The sequence below is a fragment of the Nipponia nippon genome, unplaced genomic scaffold (genome assembly GCF_047370975.1).
Source record: "Nipponia nippon isolate SJK-2023a ecotype South Korea unplaced genomic scaffold, ASM4737097v1 scaffold_2, whole genome shotgun sequence".
Classification (NCBI taxonomy): domain Eukaryota; kingdom Metazoa; phylum Chordata; class Aves; order Pelecaniformes; family Threskiornithidae; genus Nipponia; species Nipponia nippon.
Window position 1 is genome coordinate 31,191,853 of NW_028262336.1, and position 23,731 is coordinate 31,215,583.

The 23,731-nt window shown below is 45.1% G+C and overlaps 1 protein-coding gene across 5 annotated transcripts in view; it reads right to left on the reverse strand.

The window, feature by feature from the left end:
• Positions 1–23,731, reverse strand: part of RUNX1 (RUNX family transcription factor 1) — a 174,841-nt gene that overhangs the window by 21,914 nt on the left and 129,196 nt on the right. For 3 of the 5 annotated variants that reach the window (XM_087758224.1, XM_087758223.1, XM_087758222.1), the window contains exon 6: positions 13,684–13,875. The exons of the other annotated variants lie outside the window; for them this stretch is intronic. In XM_087758224.1, coding sequence (XP_087614350.1) covers positions 13,684–13,875 — 192 coding nt within the window. The remainder of the gene's footprint in view (positions 1–13,683; positions 13,876–23,731) is intronic. 5 annotated transcript variants of the gene reach the window in all.

Here is a 23,731-nt window from a genome sequence, read left to right on the forward strand (position 1 = left end):
TCGCATAAGTCTCTCCTGCCAGTGAATTAAATATGAAATGGTTTATTCCCTTGTCCTCCAGCAGCTCTTCCCCCATCCTCACATGCTCATTTAGCCAGTCTGAACTTACAGATAAGCTGATGATGAGACACTAGAAGGCAAAAACAGACAATTACCTAGGCAAATGTTTGAAGGATTTGGGCCCTGCGGCAAAAATGCTGTTTACCGAAGACTGAAAGCACCATTTCTACTTAGTACAAGCCAGTGTGTCTGAACTCAGCAGTTCTGGATAGTGGCCACCAGTGGACTCGGAGCAAGGTTTATAGGTGCAAGATAACATCATGCTCCCGTCTGCATTTCATCACCGCAGGGCCTTTTTCTGTATTCTTAAACAAAGGCATGCAAGTACCAACAGAAGTATACTTTACCATCTGTCTTTATATTCACTCATTACATAGTTAATCATTTATTTTTATGCTGAAGACCACCCTGACAAGACACAAGGGCAGATCCTCAGCTGGCCCAGCTAGTAGAGCAAGGCCAACTTACATTGGCTGAAGAGCTGTATTTTGGTCTAATTCTTTCAAAACTCATTGGGTACGAGCTGGGTTTACAGTGCCTCACGCTCTCCTTTTTTCCTTCCTACTTTCCTCCTTGAAAGATATTTTGGGGCAAAGAACAGAGACTGCAGTAAGAGTCAAGATGAGAAGGAACGAGAACACAAGGCTGTGTTGCATTTCATGCTGCTTCTCCCACCCAGGCCTCCATCTACCCACTCCTATCTGCACAGCCCCGGCGATGCAACCAGTGATGGCAAAATGGAGGAGATAAGGCTAGAAAGCGTAGAAAAAGGACGTGGGAAAGCCGCTGAACTGCACAACCAGTCATTCAGCTGGACGGATGGACCCAGCCACTGACAGCACCGCAGCAGTTCTGCTGACTCAGGAGGCTCCGTTAACCTTTGCTGATACATGGCAAACAGGTATGTGGGGAGAGTCTGGAAGGCCACTCTGCATTTTCAGGCTGTTTCAGCAGTAGGGAGTGAACTCCCACTCCAAGGAAATGCTCAGCCAAATCCCTCCTGTCGGAGTTGGTGAAAAATTGCCATTAACATAGTAAATGGAAAAAGAACGGAGCTAGAAAAAAAATCTGACTTCATTTTGACACAACACTGAAAGAAATACCTGACATTACAGTTTCCAGAGGATGCACATCTAAGACATCTGTGCAACAGAACTGGAGGAGGAAGAGTGGATGAAGGGAGACCACAAGGGCAATGATGGACGACCAAGACAAAGATCGGGCTCCTGTCTTCAACTCAGGAGTGAATGGTGTCTGGAGCCAGGCTGCTCCTCCATCCAGGCTGAGCTGCTTCAGTGCCAGGGAGCAGAGGATCTCAGCCACGCTGGCATCTGAGCCCAGCACCTTTCACAACCTCTGAAATCTCAAGAAATGGCCCCAAAATGCTAGGTAAATGGCACAGGTGCTAGGCACACTGATAAGAAGCTATTAATAGTGCTAACCCAGCTGGAGGTAAACTTCCCAGTAAGGGTACGACAAACTAGGTGCCTATCTCCTATGCTTAATGCACCAGGCATGGTCCTACAAAGTAAGTCCCTGGAGACTAAGCCTTAGTCACATTTAACTGCCAGGATTAAGCTATACTTGCCATAAGCACTCCACTGTCTTTGTTTTGTAAATGTATTTTCCCATAAAGAAAAGAGGGGCATGCTGCATCAAGGCATGGGGAACGTGTCTTGTGAGGAGACAGCATTTCCTCAGTCCTCCCTTTATTTTTTTTTCCTTCTTCTTCAAATGTGAAAAATAAGTTGTATGACAGCCTTTGGTGGAGATGTGTGCAACAAGGCCTTCATTGTCTCAGACAGGTGTGAGATTGGAATTGATTCAGCGCCAACAACCCCAGTATCAGAGCCAGCTCTGTGAGCTGAAAACATACACCAACCATCCAGTAATACCACTGCAGCCAGCCAGAGACTCAACAATTTAAGGCTTAACACACACAACATAAATCAGATGAGGATGTACCAGCCAACCGTCAGCTTCTTGGGCAGATGCCTGCAGACCGTCTGTGCAGATCAGACCTTGCCTGTTTCAGTTATTGGAAACATTTTTTTTTTTCATATAAAGATGAGAGGCTGGGTGGAGCAGCCAGCTCAGACACATTTACATTTGCCCTATCTTGCCCCAACAGCCCTCCTTTGCTTGCTGTTTGGAGGCAGTCCTTCTCGTAAAGTCACTTTATTCCAAGTGCAGGAGGGATGGAATTACATCTTGGGGAAATGTTTAATGTACAAATACAAAAATCACATGGACACACACTCACTATGCACCACCCTCATGAAACAAAACCGTTCCCTTCCATGGGAGTTTAGGAGGCTCTGAACATGACCAAACAAGCACAAGAATTAGTACAGCTGTTTTTTTTTCTCTTTCTTTCTTTTTTTTTTTTTTTTTTTTTTCCCATGGATATATTTTCTTCACTTTTCCAGGAAAACCTGTTTTCACACTCTCTTCTTTGCCTTTATTTCTCTCACCGGCTTCATCCTAGTCCCTGCTCTACATCTGGCCGCGTTAGTCACCCTGGTGAGGGCAAGAATGGGCAGTGCCGGTGGCCTCCCACTCTTCCCCCAGGCTCCAGCACAAGCAGGGAGAGACCCTGCGTGGCACCCCGCCACCCCAGACTTGGTCACCCGTGGGTGACCCACAGACGCACTGGTGGCGACTGGGCCCTCCACCGTGCCCGAGGCATCTGGCAAGCCCTGCTCTGCCTGGTTTCTCCCTATGCCCCAGAAGGTCAGTTTTAGCTGCCCTTGATCCCAGCTGCAAGCCCATCTCCCTTCTCCAGCTCCTCTGTCCTCTAGGAGTGCACGGGGCTCTTGCATTTCATAACACAGATGGGCAGCGCTTGCAGTCCCTTGCCGAGCAAAAGGGGGACCGACAGGAGGCTTCCCTGGGCCAGGGATGGCTCCTGCATGTCCCAGGCTGGTCCCCTGCCACGTCTGCTGGCCGGGCAATGGGAGAGGGCTTGCAAGGGTGGAGGCTGGGGAGCGCCATCAGCACAAAAGCCTGGCACAAACACCAGGTATGTGCTTAAAAGCTGAAGGAAGCTGAAAGAGAGCTTTCAAAAAAGTATTTGCAGTGGAGGGGTAAAAATGACAGTACGCTAGCAAGCTCTTTGTATCTAGGTGAGCACTAGTTGGCAAATGTTAGTTTACACTCACTTGAAATGTCTCCCTCCCTTTTGTGTGGTTCCTTTTCAAGTTAACACAAGTGTTCACTTTTATAACATATGGCAGAGCAGAACTGTTTTCTGGTGGATATTTTCCCCCATGAACTAATTAATACTGAATTTGAATTTGCAAATGGTTTTGCATGTAAAATTGCTCATGTATATATAGGTCTCAAGGATATCAAGGAGACTATTCTTTTGAGCAGTTATTCACGTGCTTTACTGCAGAATGAGGATCATCGTTTGGACTTGGGATTTTTAAAATTAAATATACTTCAGTAACCTTATGCAATGAGAACTGAAATCATCATAAACACTACACTTGCTCAGCTAGCTGTGAATCATCATTAGACTAATAAAACAAAGCATCGCTTCTGACAAAATGTTATCTTTCTTACAGTCCAAAGGATGTAGCAGGTTACAGCAGCTTCTCTGAATACTGGAAAATTATTGATGAATAAAGCAGTGATATATAACTTGTTGCTATGCAAAGGATTTTTTGTTTCCTTAGTTTTTGTTGGCAATGATCCCCTGAATTCCATGTGCAGGAAGCTAAGGGAACCTAAACTGACCAAGTCATATCTAAAAGCTCTGATAATTGCAACTATTTAAAATGCAGAGGATGCAAACTACAATGGGTTCTATTCTAAAGCTTGCCCAGTGATCCAGTTCCATTTTTGGGTACCTAATCAAAGACATTCAAAGCATGTCTTTTGCAGAAATCCAGGCTCCTTGAAAGTGCCTGGAGCTGAGCACCAAAACCTGGAAGCTCTCAGAACTGCCAATGTTGAACTGGGTATCTTGCCCAACACAGATAAACCAAGTAAACCTCTGAAACAGACCTAGGCATTTACTGTCAGAAATCAAGCTGACCCTGACAGCAAACGCACAATTTTTTAATGGATCTATTTCCTATGCTTTTGTTTTTGAATGCTTTTAAGAGACAGTTGTATAAATAGAATGAAAATGGTCAGACAGAGACTATCGTCTATTTGACTATTATAATGTGCACTTCCCCCCATAATTGATTGTTTTACTGAGCACGTCCAAGCCCATTGTTCTTTGCATGTGAACAATCTTCTTTTATAGGGGTCATAATATACTGAATACACAGGGAAAACTTATTTATAAGTTTGCTAAGGGTGTACGGTGTACTCAGTCATGTAAAAAGAACCCTGTGAACCCTCTAACCACGTGAGATCATTAGGGAAGATCTGCTTGATGCAACATCTTGTTAAAGGCATGGCAGCGGAAGAGGCGAGGGCATGTCTGCACTTGATGCTTCGAAAGGAGCCCCCCGCCCCACGGATAAATCCCACTGGTGATGAAAGCGGAGACCGTGCCAGTCCTCCTGAATGCAAAGCCCCTTGGCTGCTATGAGCACCGGTAGCCGCTGCAGCCTCCCGCGGAGCTAGAGGGGTTGATTTCACTCCGTCCAGATCTAGCCATCTGCACCAACCCAGACCATGCGGGCTCTGTATACTGAGGTGGGGTTTTCGCCTCAGAAGCAAACATTTGAACACTACCTTGTGTGCTAGTCTCCTTGTTTCCTCCTTCTTTGTTTTCTAGATGGCAAACGGTAAGGGTATCTATGGTCACTCTGCTCTAACCCCTCAGCATTTCAAGTTTGGAGAGGCTCAATTCAGTACTTGAGGGAAAAGAATATATTCAGTTACAAAATCAAAGTGGTATCTTCTGGCACATGGGCAGCATCAGCTGAATAATAAGCTGGTTTCAGTGGGTGTTTGTTTTTAGGGTAAGGAGCTCTTATTTATTTTTTGTTTGTTTTATTTACCATGGAAGGTAATTTGAGCTCTGGTATCAAAACATGTCATGTTCTGCCAAGAGGGGATTAAAGAGGAGAATGCTATGGAAAGAAACTGGGTTTGTCAGTAAAGAACTGAGAGAGATTTTATTTACCAGAGTTTTGCAATCAGCACTTTTAATCTTCCTCACAATTGGGCCATTCAAAGGCCAAGAATATGCTTCAAGGGCCAGTGAGGAATAACCCAAAAACCAAGGAGCAGCTGCCTCAAAAGCTGAAATGCTACCAAACACATGGCCACACGTTGCCATCCGAAGTTCAGGACGGTGGAAGCCCCTGCCTCTGGGACAGGCAGAGATATTTGCTTTAGACATCTCCAGCACGCCAATGCCATAGGTGAGATTTAGTGCTGGGCAAGAGAAGAGGTGAGCCAGACTAAGGTGTTTCCATGGAAAAGTAAGAGAGCCCAGTGACCCAGCTAATCTCAACAGCAGATAGAAATCTCCCCCGAGGTACAGTGCATTTAAGCAGCCATCCTGAAAGATGCTGAGCCTTCTCAGTTGCCCCAGAAATGAGAAGAAGAGCAGGCAGAGGCTCCACCTCAGAGGGGTGACTCCAGCACTGCTCTACCAGGAGAGAGCTAAAGGAGCAAGAAGGGAGCCTGAGTAATTCACTCTTTTCTCTGGCGATCACAGTGACCACCGAGAGCACTAACACGGGGACGGTAACATCAGTGCAGGCACAAGATTCCTGCATTGGGTCAGAGAGCAGCTCCACTTTTGCAATGACATAACGGAGAAGGGACTTTGGTGTACAAAGTCGAAGATGAGAAAATAGAACAAACCAGAGCAGATCGCTGTGCAAGTTAAAAACTGAACCAGGGATACTTGTCCCTACCTGCAAGGTCTGCTTCTCTTAGCAGTATCCATCAGCTCGATGTTGTTCTCATGTGGTAAAAGACATGGACTAATTAATGAAAAATAAAACTGTGTCTGGGCACAAGCTGCCAAATTTTATAGGTGCCTAAAGATTCAGCTAGACAGGTAGAGAGATTTCCAAAGGCATCTCTGTAGCTGTCACTGATTTCTCTGGGGCTTAGGTGCTGGGCACTATCAAAAGTCTTGCTAAGGCACCTTTCTGGTGTGCTAAGTTTTCCTAAATACTTTGTGTAAAATCAAGCTCTAGATAGCTTGCCAAAAGATACGCAGAATGACTTTGACAAGCCTTAGAAGAAAATACACATCTCTAAACACCTTGATTTCTGCTTTAAAACCAAGATTTCCTTTTCTTTAATTAAAGTCATCCTTTAGGATGGTCCCTGCTGAGGACAAAAGGGAAAAAAAAAAAAAACACAGAAGGAAAATTTGTGTAAGTGGAGATGTTGCTCAGGGACTGAGAACATATTTGTTGCCTTATCTACTGCTTTTTTAATCCCAGGAAGTGCCAGGCAATTGGAATATGAAGATTGGTATCTTTTAAATATATCGACACTTGGAAATCTTCTGGATTAAACACCATTACATAACTCTTTCCATTAGCGCCTTAAGTTGATGAAAAATCTAAACAATTTCAAGCCCTTTTTTTTCTAGAGCTGCATGTGAGGAGGCAGGGGAGGCTCTTGAGCAAGGCTTATGCCCCGGAGCTGAGCGTGCTGCCTGCAATGCGGGCAGGTGTTGAGGAACTGGCTTCCTCACCTCACTCTGCCCCGAGTGGGAACAGTCGGCGGAGGCACAAATCTGTGGCTGAAGGGGATGAATCCTCTAGGTGCACGGAAGGGAAATGGGAAAAGCCTTCCCTTTAGCGGGCAAAGCACGAGGTCTCCAGTGCCGGTGCTGGAGAGCTGGCTGAGCCTGCATTCCAGATGGAACTTGTTCAGAGAACTGCTGAAGACCTGGTGGTCCAAGTGGGAGTAAGGAGTGCACTGGGAGTTTGCAGGCAAAGGTTTTATCTTGTCACTGAGATCTGACAGAGCAAAGAGTTGAGAAGATCCCTGATCCTCCTCCGGCCTGTCCTGGAGAATGAAATGTCCCTTGTTTTGCCTCGGTGAAGCAACAGGTGTGGAGAATTGATTGAATGGAAGAAAATATGGGCCCGGAGAGCATCCCCTGGGCCCTGCAACCCGGCCACATCTTGTGTTCTGCACTTACGTAACAGAGCAAGATCCGTCTTAAGTTACATCTTTCTGTCTCTAATAGCCCCTGGAAGGCTGCCAGGGCTGCTCTGATACCTAGGAACCATCTTCTAATTTCCAGTCTAAATTCATTGATGGTCAGTTTACAGAATAACCACTTGTTCTCAAGCCAACGCTGTCCTTTGGCGCAAATGGTTCTCCTCCCTCCCTGACGTTGAACCTCTCCGCTGTGTTTATTGACTGTAATTATCTTCCCTCTCAGCCTCTGTTTCGGCATGCTGAATAAACCGGGCTATGCTAATCTCTTCTTTAAAGTAAGGTCTTTATTCCTCTTGTCATACTAACAGCCCCTCTTTGCACCCGCTGCCACTTGAGTTAATTTTTCTTGAATGCTGGATAATTGTTACTTCATCTGGACCTCAGAGGAGATTTTTCTAAAACTTTCTATACTGCTATTAATACAGTATCCCACCTATGGTATCTCAAAATGGCAAAACTGGTGGCCCACTCCTGGCAGGAAAGGAGGGAATAGAGGAGATTTCTAATGCCAGACAGAGGGAATTCCTCGGGATCGCTCTCATTCCTGGGCTACTGCTGGGTATCACCACCCCTCTCGTGTGTCACAGCACAACTAGCCCTGCAGATAAGCAAAGTCTTGGCAGAGATAACGTGTTACAGTAACAAAATTTTATCCTTGTCAAACTTAGTGTTTGGAGAGGACCCAAATGGTGTTATGAACTTTACAAATCAAATGGAAGACATGCCTCTTGCTGTAAGGACCCTATTTGCACATGGGATGAAATGACTGAGTAAAAAACTGTGTTGAGAGCTGGAGCCGAGAAAAAATGGACACTCTGAAGCTGCGGGTTATTTAGTTATGTTATGTACATCTTGTGTATATCTTTACCAGACTGATATTTTCTGGTCTATACAATATATTCTGCATATACTATAACCTCACAAACATTCTCCAAGATACAAATATGGAGGGTGTTAATTTCACAGCAAAGTGAGAAGTCTCACTTGGCCAGAAATGCTACACAACTTACTTTTGGGCTTCTGCAGGTGGTAAGAGTCACATTTCTGCTGCTCCCTTTTAGGTTATGCTGTAGAGCAAACTTCCTAAGACATGCTGCAGTTTGGTCGACGAAAGTTACTCTGGACAAAAACGGGAGCACCTGTGCCTGCAGAGCTACAGAATGGATTCAGACACCCTTAAACAGGAGGTTTATATCTATTTGTTAGTAGGAGGCATGAAGAAGGAGGGATTTTTCCTGAGAGTGGACTTCTATTAGACTGAATGAAAGAAGAATTGTTTTGCGTATGCTAATGCAGTTCACATGCTCATGTGCTCATCTCTACAGAGACAAGCTGGTTTATGACACGATAAATAGCAGCGTGAGTCTGCTGCTAATGACGCTGTACCCCATAAAAAGAAAAACTGCTGAGGTTACTCATGGCATTATATAAAAGTATTATGTGCTGAGCAATAACTGTGAATCAAAGAAACATATTGTACTTTCAGTAAAAAGATATTTTCTCTCTATAAAATTTCCTTTTTGATAGAGCCAGTTGGAAATCTTCCAGCTAAACAGATTTGGTTTGCAAAATATTTTGGGAAAACATCACTATTTCAACAAACTTCCTGTGACCTCCCAGTGGCTGTGGCACTCAGGCTCTGGGTCCACACCACCGCGGAGGCTTCACCTCCTGCCTTTTCCCCACATGGGAGATATTTGGTGGCTACTGGCATTGAAAGGAGGGGAAAGGAGAAAGAGCATCTCTCCCCCTCACTCGAAGTGGGCTCCCAGCACGCATTCAACACGTTGGCCACCTGCCTCAGGAGCCAGGCGATGGAGGGGAGCTCCATCAAAGGGGATCTCCCCTGACCACTAGCAAAATGTACACAATCTGGCTTGTGGTGGGGAAACTTTACTCCGGGGCTGGGGAGGAGGCCTCCTGCACATCCAGGAGAAGCACTGGAGCCGGGGAGCTTGGCAGCCCTGGCCGTGCTGATTGGAGATGACGTCCCCGCTGCCAGCTCCCGTGCCGCCCGTACTGCCCGCACTGCCCACACTGCCCACGCTGCCCGCCGGTACGCTGGTGCGACTCACCCCCCACTACTCCGCCAGCCGGGGGGAGGCAGGAGCAGTGCTGATAGGAAGGGTGCCAAGCTCAGGCGGCACTCGCTCGACATGCCAGGGAGTGTATTTTGGGACGGAGAGGTCAGGTGGTTAATCAAGTGGAAACGAGATGATACGCTGTTAAAGCGCCATGTACTTGCTCTGCAAACGCTCTGGGTTAAGGAAAGACGGGGACACGCAGACGTGTCCAAAGAGAACATAAAAATATCAGCATTTAGTGAATTGCACAACAGAAAGAGTTGGCAAGCCCCTAATCTTGAGAGCCTGTTTATCTGTTTTGGCAGGTTGCTACGAGCACATCAATCTTGATTCTCAAAAGTGCCTGAGAACTGCATTTTGCAGCAGCAAAATACAGAGACAGAATGACAGCCCTGTTGGAGCCTGCACTGCAACGCTGCCCTATGAACGCTTCTAACTCTATTAACCTATGGCCTATTAAGCTGATTTAAAAGTGGAAATATTAAAAATTGGGGCAGGATACAGCCGTAGTAGGAACAAAGCCATTTTAAATCCCCGGGCTTAAACGCTGCCCTTGACTCCACTCCTATGTTTCACCGGTTCATGGGAACCCTGATAAACTTGGGCTGTTTTTGGTGGAACAAGATTACGATAGCAAAGACCTTGAAATGTCTCTTAAACAAAGCGTATTGCACCTGGAGGAAGACAAAAGGCTGGCTTGTAACAAAATAATCTCGGTCGTTATGTTTCATACCAATTCAAAGAGCTGATCTTTAAATGATCTCACTTGCTTTGCTATTGGTGCTAATTCTGCTGCTTCACTTAAAGATCTGTCAGCAATTTTATTACAGCCTCTTGTTTCCAGGGATTTTTGACTTGGTCATAAAAGCGTGGTCCCAGCTGAAACTTAACATATAAGGTTACAAAATTTAAAAAAAAGGGAAAGAAAAAAAGCAAGCGAGCAAATTCAGATATGTTTAAGGCTATAAAAGCATAAAAAGAACCAGAAGCAAGTAACTTAAAATTATTACAATGATTATTTATTTTCCCTAGACAGAAGAAATAGCTTTATTTTATGTATTTAACCTATGGGTAATTAATAAATCACCAGTTGGAAACATTGTTTGGGCTAATTTGGAAAAAAATAAATTGAAGTTATTTAATTGCGCATGTTTTTGGATGATATTCCTAACCCCACTAGTTACAAATTTATTTATGCATTTTATTAACTCAACATTAGGGCCTCCAAAACAACACCTTCTTGGCCTGATGACTTACACATTTAAAATCTTTCTGTTGGACCTGTAAAAAATGGTACTGTAAAGGAACCGTATAAATTTGTATTTATGTGATCTACCTACTCTGGTTAGCATTACCACTGTAAAATCAGTAATTATGTATTTAGTATCTGGTTCAGGCTGGTTGTTAGAAGAAATTCAACCATAATATATAGATAGATCTATTTATAGTTATTATATATATAAATTTAAATGCTCGTCAATGGTCTTGCTTAAACTTTTTAAACAACACCCCAGCACAGTCACATGGCTCTGTCGATTTTCATTTCCCCTTTGTACAAAGAAAGAGGTGAGTTAAGGTTGAAGCGTTGGCCGGGTTTGGAGCTTTAACTGAATTTGCTTACTCTGTGCGTGTAGGTCAAATCCCTTGACATTATACGCTCGGTACTGGCACAAAGTAATCTTTCAACTTAAACCATGTGTGATGTGGTGGAAGCTTTTTCTCCCCTTCTGTTCCCCTTTGGTCTGTGAATTGGCTATGGTTAGATCTTTTAAATGAACAGGTGTACTTTCTCCCTCCTTGTGATATGAAAGAAGCATAAAACTCGATTATAGCAATTTATGGTCTCTTAACTTGCTTGGACTTGTATCCATGACACAAGCAGCTTTACGCTCAAATTCAAGACTTAGTAAAATAGGATGTTAAAATTAACCTCAATCCTTTTATAGATGAAAACCTCAACAAATAAACAGTGGTTTAGTGGCATGGCAACCTGCCCCTTTAAATCCAAGAACTAGTCTGAGATGTCTATTTTGAGTTAGTTTTGTTTTTTAAAAAACGATAATTGGACTTGGATGAATAGAGGAGTAGCCTGTGGTTCATACTGGTGTGAGTTAAAGCAAAGTTTAATGCTACTACTTGGAAGTTAGCAATGTATGGGATTTTTATGCCTTATTTTATGCCTATATAAAAAGCACTCTGTGCTCTCTTCAGTAAGAGAGTTTCAATAGAAGTGTTTCAGGATAAAAAGATGTGCAGATAGGTATAGCAATGCTATGGAGCAGGTCAGAAGCGTTTCGTCTTTCAGGGCCTGTGTAGTGCTGTTTATTAAAAATTAAAAAAAAAGAAAATATCCCAACTTCCTAGAGTCACACAGAGGATCAGCCCTAAAACCACTCATCCTTTGAACACAGGTAAAAATGATGGTGCTGGAGGTCCTTCTCACCCTAGCCCTTTTCCCCTGCTGCCATAACGTGACCCTGAAAAGACAAGCCCTAGAAATTAAAAGGCATCTGCAGCAGAGACAGTCCCAAATGAGGGAGGGTTCAGTTTGGGGCTTATTTTGCTGATAGCGACTGCAAGCCTCAACAAGTTGCTCAATGGATAACACACACATTTTGGAGGCAGAGGAAAAGGGGAACCGGGAGAAAGCAGCCCAGGAGGCGTAGAGGAGGGTATCAATGAGGAAGCGTTAGCAGTTCAATTACTACCATTTTCTGAGCTACATCCACAGGTGAAACACATTAAAATCTTGTTTGCAAAGAGCAAAGCAGAGCAACGTACTAAAACTGTTTCTGGAGAGAGTAGCTGAATCCCCGGCTGAGCGTGAAAAGTCTATTGCTCTGAAGTCGTACAAGTGAGGGACTTTCACAGGGAACCAGGGAAGAGGGATACTTGACGTTAAACCCGATACCCTGCTAAGCATATAGTGTTCCCAAGAAGCTGAAGAATGCAAGTCTGCAACCGATACCTCCACCCACGTAGCTGCTGACTGCTGAGTAGCCATAATAATACGTGCGTTTTCTTTTATAGGAACAGAGCTGTGCGCAGGAGAAACCCAACGTGGTTTGCTCTGCAAATCAGAAAACTACTTGAGGGGACTGCCAGGGGCTGGGAGAGGTGCAGGACTGGATCCTTTGCCTGAACTGACCTGGTGTGGCTCCAGGGAGGGAAGGAGCTGTGCGGTCCTTCCAGCTGTCTTTTTGCCTGCCTCTTTCTACAGTATGGCCCATGGCAATGTGTTGATTTATTTCCCGTGCTTTTCAAAAATGCCTGCTTCTGCTCACAGCGAAGTCAACAGCAGATTTGCAGTAGATTTCACTAAGTCAAAGACCTTCCTAGCCCTGGGAATAAAAGGGTGTAACAGGCGTTTGCCTTAGGTAACCGATAACCTTTTCTGCATGCAAGAAAGAGTCCCCTAGTTTTAAAAACAAATGCCAAAAAAATAACTTATTCCAATTCACAGTAACTATTTCTCCACAAAACCCCAGCAGAGAACCTCGACTAAGGCCATTTCGTTCTGGCTGGAAGAATAGAGGAAAACTCCATTAGGAAGAACGCTCGCTAAAACTAATACTGTCCCGCACCCTCCCTTTAGGTGCATCTCACTATGAATCTGCATTTTGCTATGCATTTTGCAGAACACGTATCAGCTGATGGTTTAATGACCTGATTCACTGCTCACTGAGTTCCAGCCAATCCCAGGGACAGAGTTGGATTTAGCAGGGACAGACTCGGTTTTAGCAGGGACAGACTCAGCTCTAGCAGTGGTAGATAAGATGTCAAGCTAGATGACTTGGTTTCATTGGCATCATCCAAGCCTGAGCCTCAGAGGAAATCAGGCTCCTGAGTCACCATTTTGCAGGTTCTCGTTCAAATAAAACCCACTGGATAACCACCAGCCACAGAAATATGCTCAAACCAGCCTGCCCATATTAACGTCTTAGCACTAAGAGGTCGTCTTCAGGGGACAAAGCACTTTGCAAAGCGTTCTTTGCTATTGCCTTCCTGGGAAATGTCAAAGCAAGGCATTGACGATATTTCTCTCACATTCAAGCACACATTGTAATTGATAAATATCCACTGGGAAATACACCTACACATAGAAAAAGGCCTGGCATAATGCATCTTTGCAAGAAAACAACAACGTTCAAGACGTTACGGTCTAGCATAGGTGAGGTTAACAAGCACCATGAGCTGTACTGACACCAGGAAGACGAGACAGTACAGGCGCCTTAAAATCTGTCAGGTCTTTAGAAATACAGACATATGTTAGGAAGCCCCTCCTTTCACTCATTAAAGGCTCTTGCTCATTAAAGGCAGCCAAGGAGAGTCCAGAAGAGATGGAGGGATGAGGGGGCAGCGCCTGCGAGCCCCCGCACTCCACAGGCTGGTGGGGTGGAGGTGGGCGAGCAGGGGGGGGATTTCAGGTACTTACCCTGAATCTGACTCTGAGGCTGAGGGTTAAAAGCAGTGGTGTGGTTCAAGGAGGCTCGTGGGTTGGGTGTGGGGGCTGGGTGGTGTGGGCTGACCCTCATGGCTGTACGACGCAACTGCTCCAGTTCACTCAGGCGCTCTGAAAAGGACAAGCTCCCGGGCTTTGTCTGCTCATCTATTTTCTGACGATGTCCTATTGTGGGAGGGGGGGGAAAAAGATCAGAAAATCTCACTGATACATGAGGTCTGTTGATTTATTTTCTTTTTAAAATTTTTTTTCTTTTTTTTTTTAACCCCTCATCCACTGGCAAAGTACCTAACCAGATAGCGGCCATCTGAAATTAAACTGAAACCACCTCTCTGCAAGAACAGGAGACACAAGCAAGTCATGCATTGTAACCGTATCGCGGGGCAGCCCAAGACATGGCCTGGTCTGAAGAACCAGATCCACTGAAAATTGCAGTGCCTTCTTACACCTCGCACTGGGAGAGGAGGAATTTTTAAAAGGAGGATGGTCTGCAAGGATGAATAAAAGGAGGAACTTCTAGTGGCTGTAGTGCTAAATCTGCGCTGGAGTAACTCATGAAAAATTCAATCCCAGATTGTCATAAGGTACCATAACTAGACAAGTACTATGGAGCTGTAAAATAACAAACCCAAACAAATCCCATATTTGGATTTACAGACAGAGATAGGAAAGAAACACCAGAAGCTGGCAGAATTGCAACTGGAGTAATAAAGTCTCTCGTAGTGGCACCAGAAGCTTCAAAAACATGAGGTCCCACCAGACGTCCAACTATAAGAGTAGATGCTGACATTACAGCTTTGGCCAGCATGCAGTGGACTTGGCCAGCAGTCCCCAGGGCAGCCCTTGGAGCACAGTCCCCATGAAGCTCTGGTGCTGCGGCCCCACGGGGCTGGGAGGGGACAGGGAAAGCGCTGGAGAGGCCCAGCTCCAGTGCAGCATGAAGGCACATCCAGATTCAGCTGGAAGGGCAGAGACATATCTCATCACGGGCAGGAGTGGTTTCAAGATAAGCCTTAGCTAGCAGCAAGGAGCGGTATGTGAGGACTAAGGTAATGCATTTCTAACTGTTGCCTGTGGCTGCTCTCTGCTCTGGGATCCTTTGTGTGTCAACCAGTAACCCCAAAGACTGTACACAGAGCATACAAGAGGGACATCTCGTCTGCTGGAGCACTTGCCCCTTTGGTGGGAAGGACAGAACCACAAATTTTAAATCCTCTTTCCACCCTCTTAAGAGTTAACCTATTGCCACAACTTTGCAAACTACTTTTGTGTCCATTGGTTTCCAGCCCTATGAGATATCCTTCACAAGTGGGGTACCTTATCCTGGAAGGCTGCTGACACTATGCTTTGGGGCTGAAATGGAAACCTCCCTAGCAGACTTGTGTTTGGTGAAATGTCTGAAATGGGATGGTTCAGCAACGTTCCCAACCAGCTGGAACTAAAAGTTTTCTTTGCAATTTTCCCCCATACCCCAATAGGGCTTTTTCTTCTGAAAGATCACAGAAAACAGCCCTTCAGCAGAAAGCCCAAAAGCAAACTGTCTGGCACACAAGTTGTCCTTTCAAAGATGTTCTCTCCAAATAGAGGGCAAGATACTGACTGCAATGATTCCATGAGGAAATATCCTCAACCCACCTGTATTTAGTCAATGGAGTAGGATCCCCAGCTTCAAAAATACAATTTTCATACCTTCTTGTGTAGGAGTGAATGTCATCATCCGTCCTTTTTCCCCAAACCCAATCCCATTTTTGCACTTTGCATTTGTCTCAAGAAAGCAGCTGCCTCGTGAATCTTTGTGGCTTATCCCTTCCCCTTTCTTCCTATAGGGCACTGTTACCCTGACAGGAATGCATGTCAAATCTCTAGCCCAGAGGTGAAACATCTTTTTTTCTACTTGTTCTCCTGAAGAAGGTGGCATTATCTTTGGTTTCTGCTGAACACCATAGTTTGCTGTCTATCTGCTCCCTATTTTCATTTTCTTGTTGTGAAGAGTTGCCTTCTTTGCATCTCCATCCTCCCTGCAAGGAGGTGGCCAGTGCTGTTCCTATGGCGAGTCCTCTCTCAGCTCACGGCTACAGCAGTGAAACAGATTGGCACAAAACTCCTGAAAGTAATCCACTGTGCCCTATTCCACACATCCCCGTAGTATTTCATATATAAACATTCATAAACATCCAGCTTCCAATTTTGAGTATCAGGGAATAAGCAGCAAAAGATCTCTGAAGAGCTCTGTATGCCCCTTACTCTACAGAGCGCTCTTTCAAGCCACCCTAACAGCTCAATCAAGACACAGGACCGTTTTATGCACTAAAAGGAAAATGTGCATTTAAAAGCAGTTCCCAGTAGCTGCCTTTCTAAAATTAAATTTTATAACTTGTATTATGGTTCCAAATCGCAGTGGCTCGGCTTTTCTTCCTGTTGCCAGGCCCTTTGGCACAGCTTGAACTGTCTCAGATTCCACACTGTGCTGTAAATTATCCCAAGAGGGGGGAGAAAAAAATTAAAATATAAAAAGACATATTATATAGTAGCGGTTTCATCATTAAAGAATCCCATTAAGGCTTCAAAAAAAAAAAAAAAAGGAGGGGAGAAGAGAAGATGAAAAAGACTTTTATCTGACATTCTGGTTGGTCAAGAGCAAATGCTTCATTTGTCAGCAGTGCAAAGCTGGACGCTGCCTCGAGCCTTAGGCTTCTGACACTGGACTTGAATGCAAACACGCGGAGTCATACAAGATGTGTAAAATACCTCATACCTTTGGATTATTTTAAGCTTCATCAGGCTGAACCCAGGGCTTGTGGAGCCAAGAGCCAGGTCCTTCCAAATCCACCTCGCCGATGTAATTTATTCCTAATTTCAAATTCCGCTCAGACACCTTCGGCTTTTAAGTGAGTGTACCAATGCCAAGTTTGACCTTCTGCTACCCTACTTTCTCCTCCTACCTCCCCGGTGCTGCCCTCCCGGCATCCGGAGTTTTGCCTGCCTGGCATGAAACCAAGCGGCCCGGCAGCGCAGCCGGTGTGCTAGCAGCCTCGCACGGAGGTGAGCAGTTCCTCTGAAGCCAACAGGACAAGGGCTGCATTAAGGCTGGTGAGGCAAGAATTAACTTTCCCCTTTGAATCTAGCTCAGGCACTAAATTTGTGTTGAGCTGGCACAATGCCGAGCAGGGCAGACAAACCCGTGCTTGCTCTGAACAGCCCAGCTCGCAGGCAGCAAGCAGGGCAAATTAATCCAGGCACAGCATCCTCCCGAGGTCACCGCGGGGCACCCCGTTCCCAGGCCAGCTCCTTCCGAGCTGATGGGAGTATCTCTGCACGTCTCCACCGCGCATCCACCGAGCAAAACTCCTGGACCCCGCCACTCAGCGCTGCGCTGCCCCAGATCACCCTGCTGAACCCGAGATCTGCCTCATCCCTTGGGCTTGTGGAATCCCACTCGTGTCAATGCATTTGGAGAAGAAAGACCAGCGCCAGCAGGTTCCTTCTGAGGGGAACTCTGCTGTTGTTTTCGTCCATATGTTGTAATTTTTAGTGGGAACTACCTAGAAACAACATCAGGCAATTGTCACCTCAAGATGTAGCTCCAAAAGTGGCTCTTCCCCCACCAAACAGAAGAGCTATTTCACCTTTTCTCCCTTGCTGACTGCTGCAGGTAGCAGCACAGAACCTGTTTTGCATGAAGGTCTGCAGCAGGAATGTAAAGAACGGTGTCAGAAAAATGTAACAAATATAAATGGTTTTCCCAAGCCACTATAAATGCACAGGCAGAGCTTTGCTAGGGTGACCTGTATTTTTGTGTTTATTAGCTTTACTTTGAAGTTACCCTCTAAACACTTTGCTTAAAGAGGCAGCAAGTTATCCTCGGTTCACCCCTGTAGATCCCAGGACTATTATTATCCCCCTTTTATAGGTGGAAAACTGAATGACAGAGAAATGAGGTGACTTGCCTGTGGTCAGGCAGTGACCCTGTGGCAGATGCTTGCCTCCCAGCTCAGCGCGGTGACCACAAGCCCAGGCCTCCCCTTCGCAGGAGAGCAGCGTGATGCAGGATGAAAAAGAGCAGTAGGAAGGTGCTTGGAAACTGGTGCGGCTCTACTGAGCCAGCAGTTTGGCCATGAGGATCTGCCACGAAACTTTTGCAAGTCAGATGGGACTTTATAGAAGTCAGTCAAACATCCAGCTGTTGAATGAAGACGACCTTGGCCCAGAGCTCCCAGAGAGAGATGGATTGCCATGAAAGGGCACTGCTGTCCTCTTTCCCTCCCCACGTCCTCATACTTTTTGTTAAGCATCAATTTGCAGGTACTAGCAGAGGAAAGAAAAGGGCAGCATCTTTTTCCCTCAGGTTGCGGGGTCAGTGTTTGAGACACTGGAATATCCAGCCTGCTTGGCTAAACCACAGGGTTTGGGGGCTTTTGGACATTTATTTAACTTACACCTTTCAAATACTGTCTCAGCGAGGCCAGGTGGATTTTTCTTACGCAGAATATTAAGCAAAGAGGGCAGAGAAAACATTAGCTTTTCCGATACTTTTACAGCAATGCAACATGAAAGTGCTTTCCCTCTTAATGGGAGGGAAATGCAGTTTTATAGACTTTAAGAGACCGTGGAGCACTCAGCTTGGCCTGCGGCCATCTGGTTGGGGCTCTGGATGTGGAAACAACAAGAAGAAGGTGCCTTGGCAGCCCCCGTTTTTGTGCATATTGGGCACTCGTTGGGAACGGTTGCTCGGTCCGGGTTTCACACCACAGCTGGCCCCACGGAGACGACAGCAGTGCTCCATGCTGCCTTGATGTGCCAGGTGTCCCATTACTTTCTTTTTAACCTAGTTTTTAAAAGTGTCACTAGATGCCTTTCAGGTGCAGAGGGGGAGAGGCAGGTAAAACAGAGGCTGAGGAAATGCATGAGGCCAATGGTACTCTCATTCTGCCAGCTGAAGCTACCAAAATTCCTGTGGGTACCCAGGACCATTTTACAAGTAAACATTGCTGGAATGGATAAATGGGTATTTTTTTTTCTCTTTTAATCAAGCCACAGGATGAGTACACTGTTCTGTTTCTTGCTCTCATTCACTCAAAAATCTGACTATTTGGAGCTGGTGCATCGGGAGGTATGAACACCCGCAAAAGATTTGGGCTTGGGGGGTCAGGTGTCTGACAGGGGCTCGCTGGCTCACGGCTGCTGAGCATCCCAGCCAGAGGCAGACCTGAGCAGAAGTGCCACAGGTTTTTATGTGCATTTTCCACAAGTTTTCTGCCCAAAATCAGCAGGTTGTACTTGCGTGAAGAGAGTATAAAGGGAGTTTAATTAAGCAGAGCCCTTTCTCCCCGATGGGAGCAGAATATCTCCCCCTCTCTCCTCTGTCCCCTCTTTTCCCAGGTGGAAATGGAAACTTTTCACACCCAAAAAGTGGATCACGCACAGGAAAATACAGCATCTGGCCAGACTTCGCCTACGTAAGGAGTGAGTGATGAGACCTGACACTTTGGTTTAACGAAAGCTGGCTGCTTTGGAGCCACGTTGGACCTTGATTCAAGCATCTCCTCTTTTCAGGGCTGTTTGTGTTCAGGGCTTTGGTTTGGCTCCAGCTCTAGTGGGGTAGAAAATAAGCCATGTTTCATTGTGTCCGGTTAATAAAGTGGTAGACATTGTTTTGTGCCGTGGAGCTAAAATAAATACAATTATTTTGTACATAGTGAAGGATGAGAAGAAAATATACTCTCTCACATTATTCTAGGAAGTGAGCACACTATCTTTAGTGGAAAAAATTATGTATTCTTGTAAACAAAACTGAATTAAAGTATAGTACTTCTGTATAGCTACCAAGCTGGGAAATGCAAATGCTTGAAAATCAGCTGTTCTGCTCACAAAAAAGCATTTTTTAGCTAACAATAGAAATAGTGCCTTGAGTGCATAAACCAGTGATATGTTTCTATGTGCCAGATATCCCAGATATAAAATACTTTGCACGCTCTTTTCCCCTGATTCCCTATCTGATCCTTCAGAGATGTACGCACATGCTTAGCATAAGACACTAACCATTGGTACACAGCAGCCCACAGGGCTCTAGGAAATCATTCTTGAAAAGAAAACCAGTCTGTAGAGTGGTTTCCTCTCTAGCCTCCATCACTAGGAAGAGACTTATACCACACTAGAGCATTAGAAGAATCAGTACAGAACAGCATCAGAGCTCATCAACCTCTTGCACAGTGTTAAAAATACAGTGTAAAAAGTTCCTAAAAAAGGAATTAGACACACTGTAGGATATTTTTGCTTTCCTCAGTTAAAAATATTATTGCTATGGTGAGGAAAAATAATGGTGATGGTAGTCAGAGCTTCGAGTAGACTCATCAGCAATTATATTTTTTTGCTGTTTTTCTTAAACACTGTACAACGCAAACCTTCGTTCCAGGCAGAAGGAACATCATGGTAGACAGGATATTATGCTACAAGTTTTCATGCCGTGTCTGTAATTACCAGCAGAATCAGTGTTGGTCATCAGACCCGACCTGACCATAGGCACGAGGTGCTGGGAAACGTGTGAATGAGGCTGGATATTGTGCGACTCAGTGACCAGGCTGACATCCAGCTGCCCTTCAGAAGCAAAATGCCGAGCAACGCCGAGCACGGACAGACTGACACTGGGAAGCCCTTGCAGATGCGCTTCTCCTATCAGCTCCCTGGCAAACCTCACCCTTTCTGTGTCTCTGTGGAAAAATCTGCTTGTTACTCTGAGTAACTGCAGACATACGAGACATTTCAGGTGCAATCCTTTGCTAAGCATTTTGTTTTTCCACCAGGTGATCCAATCTGGCTGTGTGTTGAACGAGTGACCAGTGATACCAACAAGGTGAACAAAGATTTACACAGCAGGTTCCCTGTTCTCCGCTGCCTCCCCGCTTTGCCTGGGGGAAACCCCAGGTAGCTTCTTGCACCTCTGTTGGGAGCTTAGTTGCCCTACTGTAACGACATGCACCCTGAGCAGCTGGTGCATTTTTTTCCTACGTGTTTTAAACAGTAGTTAAACAATATTTGGGCAATATTTTTTTTCTTACCTTTTCTTTTTTTAAATCAGTGATTTAAAAAAAACCAACCACACAAACAGACACTATAGGTAGAGCAAAATTTGTGATGAGAGGGAGTCCTGCCCCGGAACAAACAAGAGCAGGCGGGAGAGTGCAGATCAAGCCCCTCTTGCATGGTCTATACTAGAAAACAAACTTCGGTTTCCTGTTTTCCAGGTGACTGCCCTAATTGCAGGCTGAGAGCCCTTTTCGTCACTGATTCACTATCCAGCTGTATCAGGAGATCTCCAGTGGGGAATGTCCCCAGGAAAAGGGACAAGCGGAGGCTGCCAGTCTCCCTCGCTCCAGCCAGCATGCTGACTGCAAGACCACAGGCTCATCCAGGCTGGGTCCCTCCAGCTCTCTCCCTGCTTTCTGATGAACATATGAAAAGCCTCATGCCTACCCTGAGGTACCAAAGCCAGAAAAAGCAATCTTGACAATTTTTGCAAGGCAAGAAATATGCTTCCTCTCCCACCAGCTCTGCTGGTGAGGCCTGTGGTGTACTAACAGATAGCAATGCACAAACGTATTTCCACTTAAAACACAATTATATTGCTTGCCATGGATCCACCAAAACTTCTGATGAATCTGACATATACATGTCCTCTACTTCTGTCATGGAAGTGCAATTATTCTGTGGGTTCACCCCAGGAATTAGGTCGTCGCAGCGAAGTAAAAGTAAGGGAACTGAGTGTTAGGAGTTTGGAAGGAAGAAGCTGTTCATGAAAGTTAAATTAGTCTGTAAAATTATACCCTTTGCTTTCTTTTCCCTTTCCCCCATGTCAATGTATATACTTTAAAAATCCTGACTCCTTGACAAAGTTTGAATGACTCCCAACTTAAGCATCGCATTGCCAAAAGCCTCTTTTGTTTCTTTATAGTTTGCATCTTCCCACACGTACAAACCGCCATAAGAATACCCTCCAGCCATGGGCTGAAACATCATAGTTGAAGATATGTATGAGAGAGTAGGTGCAGAATGAGACACAACCAGCCAACCAACAGCTCAGGAAGCAACCAAGAAAAATACAGGCACAAAAAGACACCTCTGTCCAAAGAAAAGCTGCAGAAACACAAGGCTCAGGCAGCAAGGACTGAGCCACCATTTGAGCAGCCCTTGGGAGAATGTTGTCTCTCTGCTGAATACGGGGGACCAGGCTCCCGATTCAGATACCTTAATCAAATGTGTAAGCTTAGGTGGGATGAATCTTGGACCCCTTCCCTCAGCCTGAGTGGGAAAAGCAAGGGATGATAGCATTTGCCACCTTTACAGTGCCTCCGAGAGGACAAAGGAATGGGAAAGTGGGTTGCACAAACATCACGGTATTGGAGGTCAGAGAAATAGCTTAGACAGAAACCTGTTTCATCAGCCCACCAAAATATCTCTAGACAGTGAAAGGTCTTCATCATTCAGCCTCAGAGTTGAACAAGGGACCTGCAACTTAAAGGTCAAGTCCCGTGGCTCAGTGTTTATGTAAACCAGGGGAATCTGGCAACACAAAAGTAAATTTAACCCCCATGCATACTAACCATTTAGACTTTGACGACTTGTAAAAAACTTTGCTCCTGTCCAAAAAAAAGTATCTAGCCAGCCACATGCTTCCCTTGAAGTAAAGACCTTTGCTTTTACCAAGTCCAGTGACTGGTGTTTCTGCACAATAGTTGAAAATACCTGTTTTTCCAAAGAAATGTGTTTGGATATTTTGATCTGTAGGTTACTAAGCAGTCCCTCTTCTGTACTAATGCTCCATTGTGCCTACACAGGACTGCAGTTCACTGAAAGCTCATAAATTTCATGTGGTTCTGCCTAGTCTTTATTTTAGGTTCTTGAACCATTTTTTGCCTTCCTCATTTTCTTTGCAGCTGCAGAGAGATATAGTAAGCTACTGTATAGCATTTTGAAAGCAGGGCCTCTGAGAAGTTTCCAAACTGCATACAAGCAGGTTATTCTTTGGCTTGTTTTCTTTGGCTTGGTGTTAGCAGTACAGAATGAGTCAAACAGTATTAACTTTCAAGAGGGAAGTGGTGTGGTCAACCAAAACTGTTTGCGGCTAGATTGCGAAGATAGGTAGAGCAGGTAATGAAGAACAGCCCATAATGCAGGGTGTAGGTAGGAGAGGCAGACAGACTCAGACAAACAGAATTCTTAATAATTAAATCAACACTGTCGCCTAAATTTTTCTGCAGCTTTATGTGCTAAGGTTATGACACAGCCTGGCTTTTCTGGACTGGTCAGCCTTGAGAAGATGGCCTGATGCATGTCGTGCTTAATGGACTCAAACTACAACACTCTGCAAGGGAAGAATGAAGGTTGGGTGCTATGAAGAAAAAAAAAGAAATATATCAACTTTTCATTTGTGGCTGGCATTCATTCTTTCTTGTGTCTCCTCCCTTTTTTACAGGCTGTTCCTTATCTGTTCCACGATTAAAGAAGGCAGGGAAGATGTTTCCATCCTTCCCTCTCTTTAGGATGTGTTTCAGGTATTAACAAGCACATCGTGCTCTCATACCACAGACAACTCTTGCTCTTACGATTCAGAAGAAGAGTTGAGATGGCCTCTCCCAAGCATTGCTCTCCCTCATGCTTTGCATAGACCCATGAAGCACTGATGTAGGAGCAGCACTGACACAGGAACAGTCTGACCAAGATTTATCATTAACACTAATAGAAAATGCATTTACTCATTACAATTCCCAATTGCAGTGGACAAGCAAAGAGCAAGGGCACAAATGGAGATGCAGAGCAGAAGTCCTTTCTACATTCTTCACAATGGCTGACAGAAGATGACGCAAAAGCCTGCAGTGTTTTCATATGGGCCTGCAAGGAGGAAACTGCTGCACCTTCTGATAATCCAGGGCAGGTGAAGCTGGGAGGGACAGCAGCTCAGATGGATTTTCACCCCTTCCAGTTATATTCCACAAAGAAAATAGGGCTGTTCACTGAAAGTGCTGCA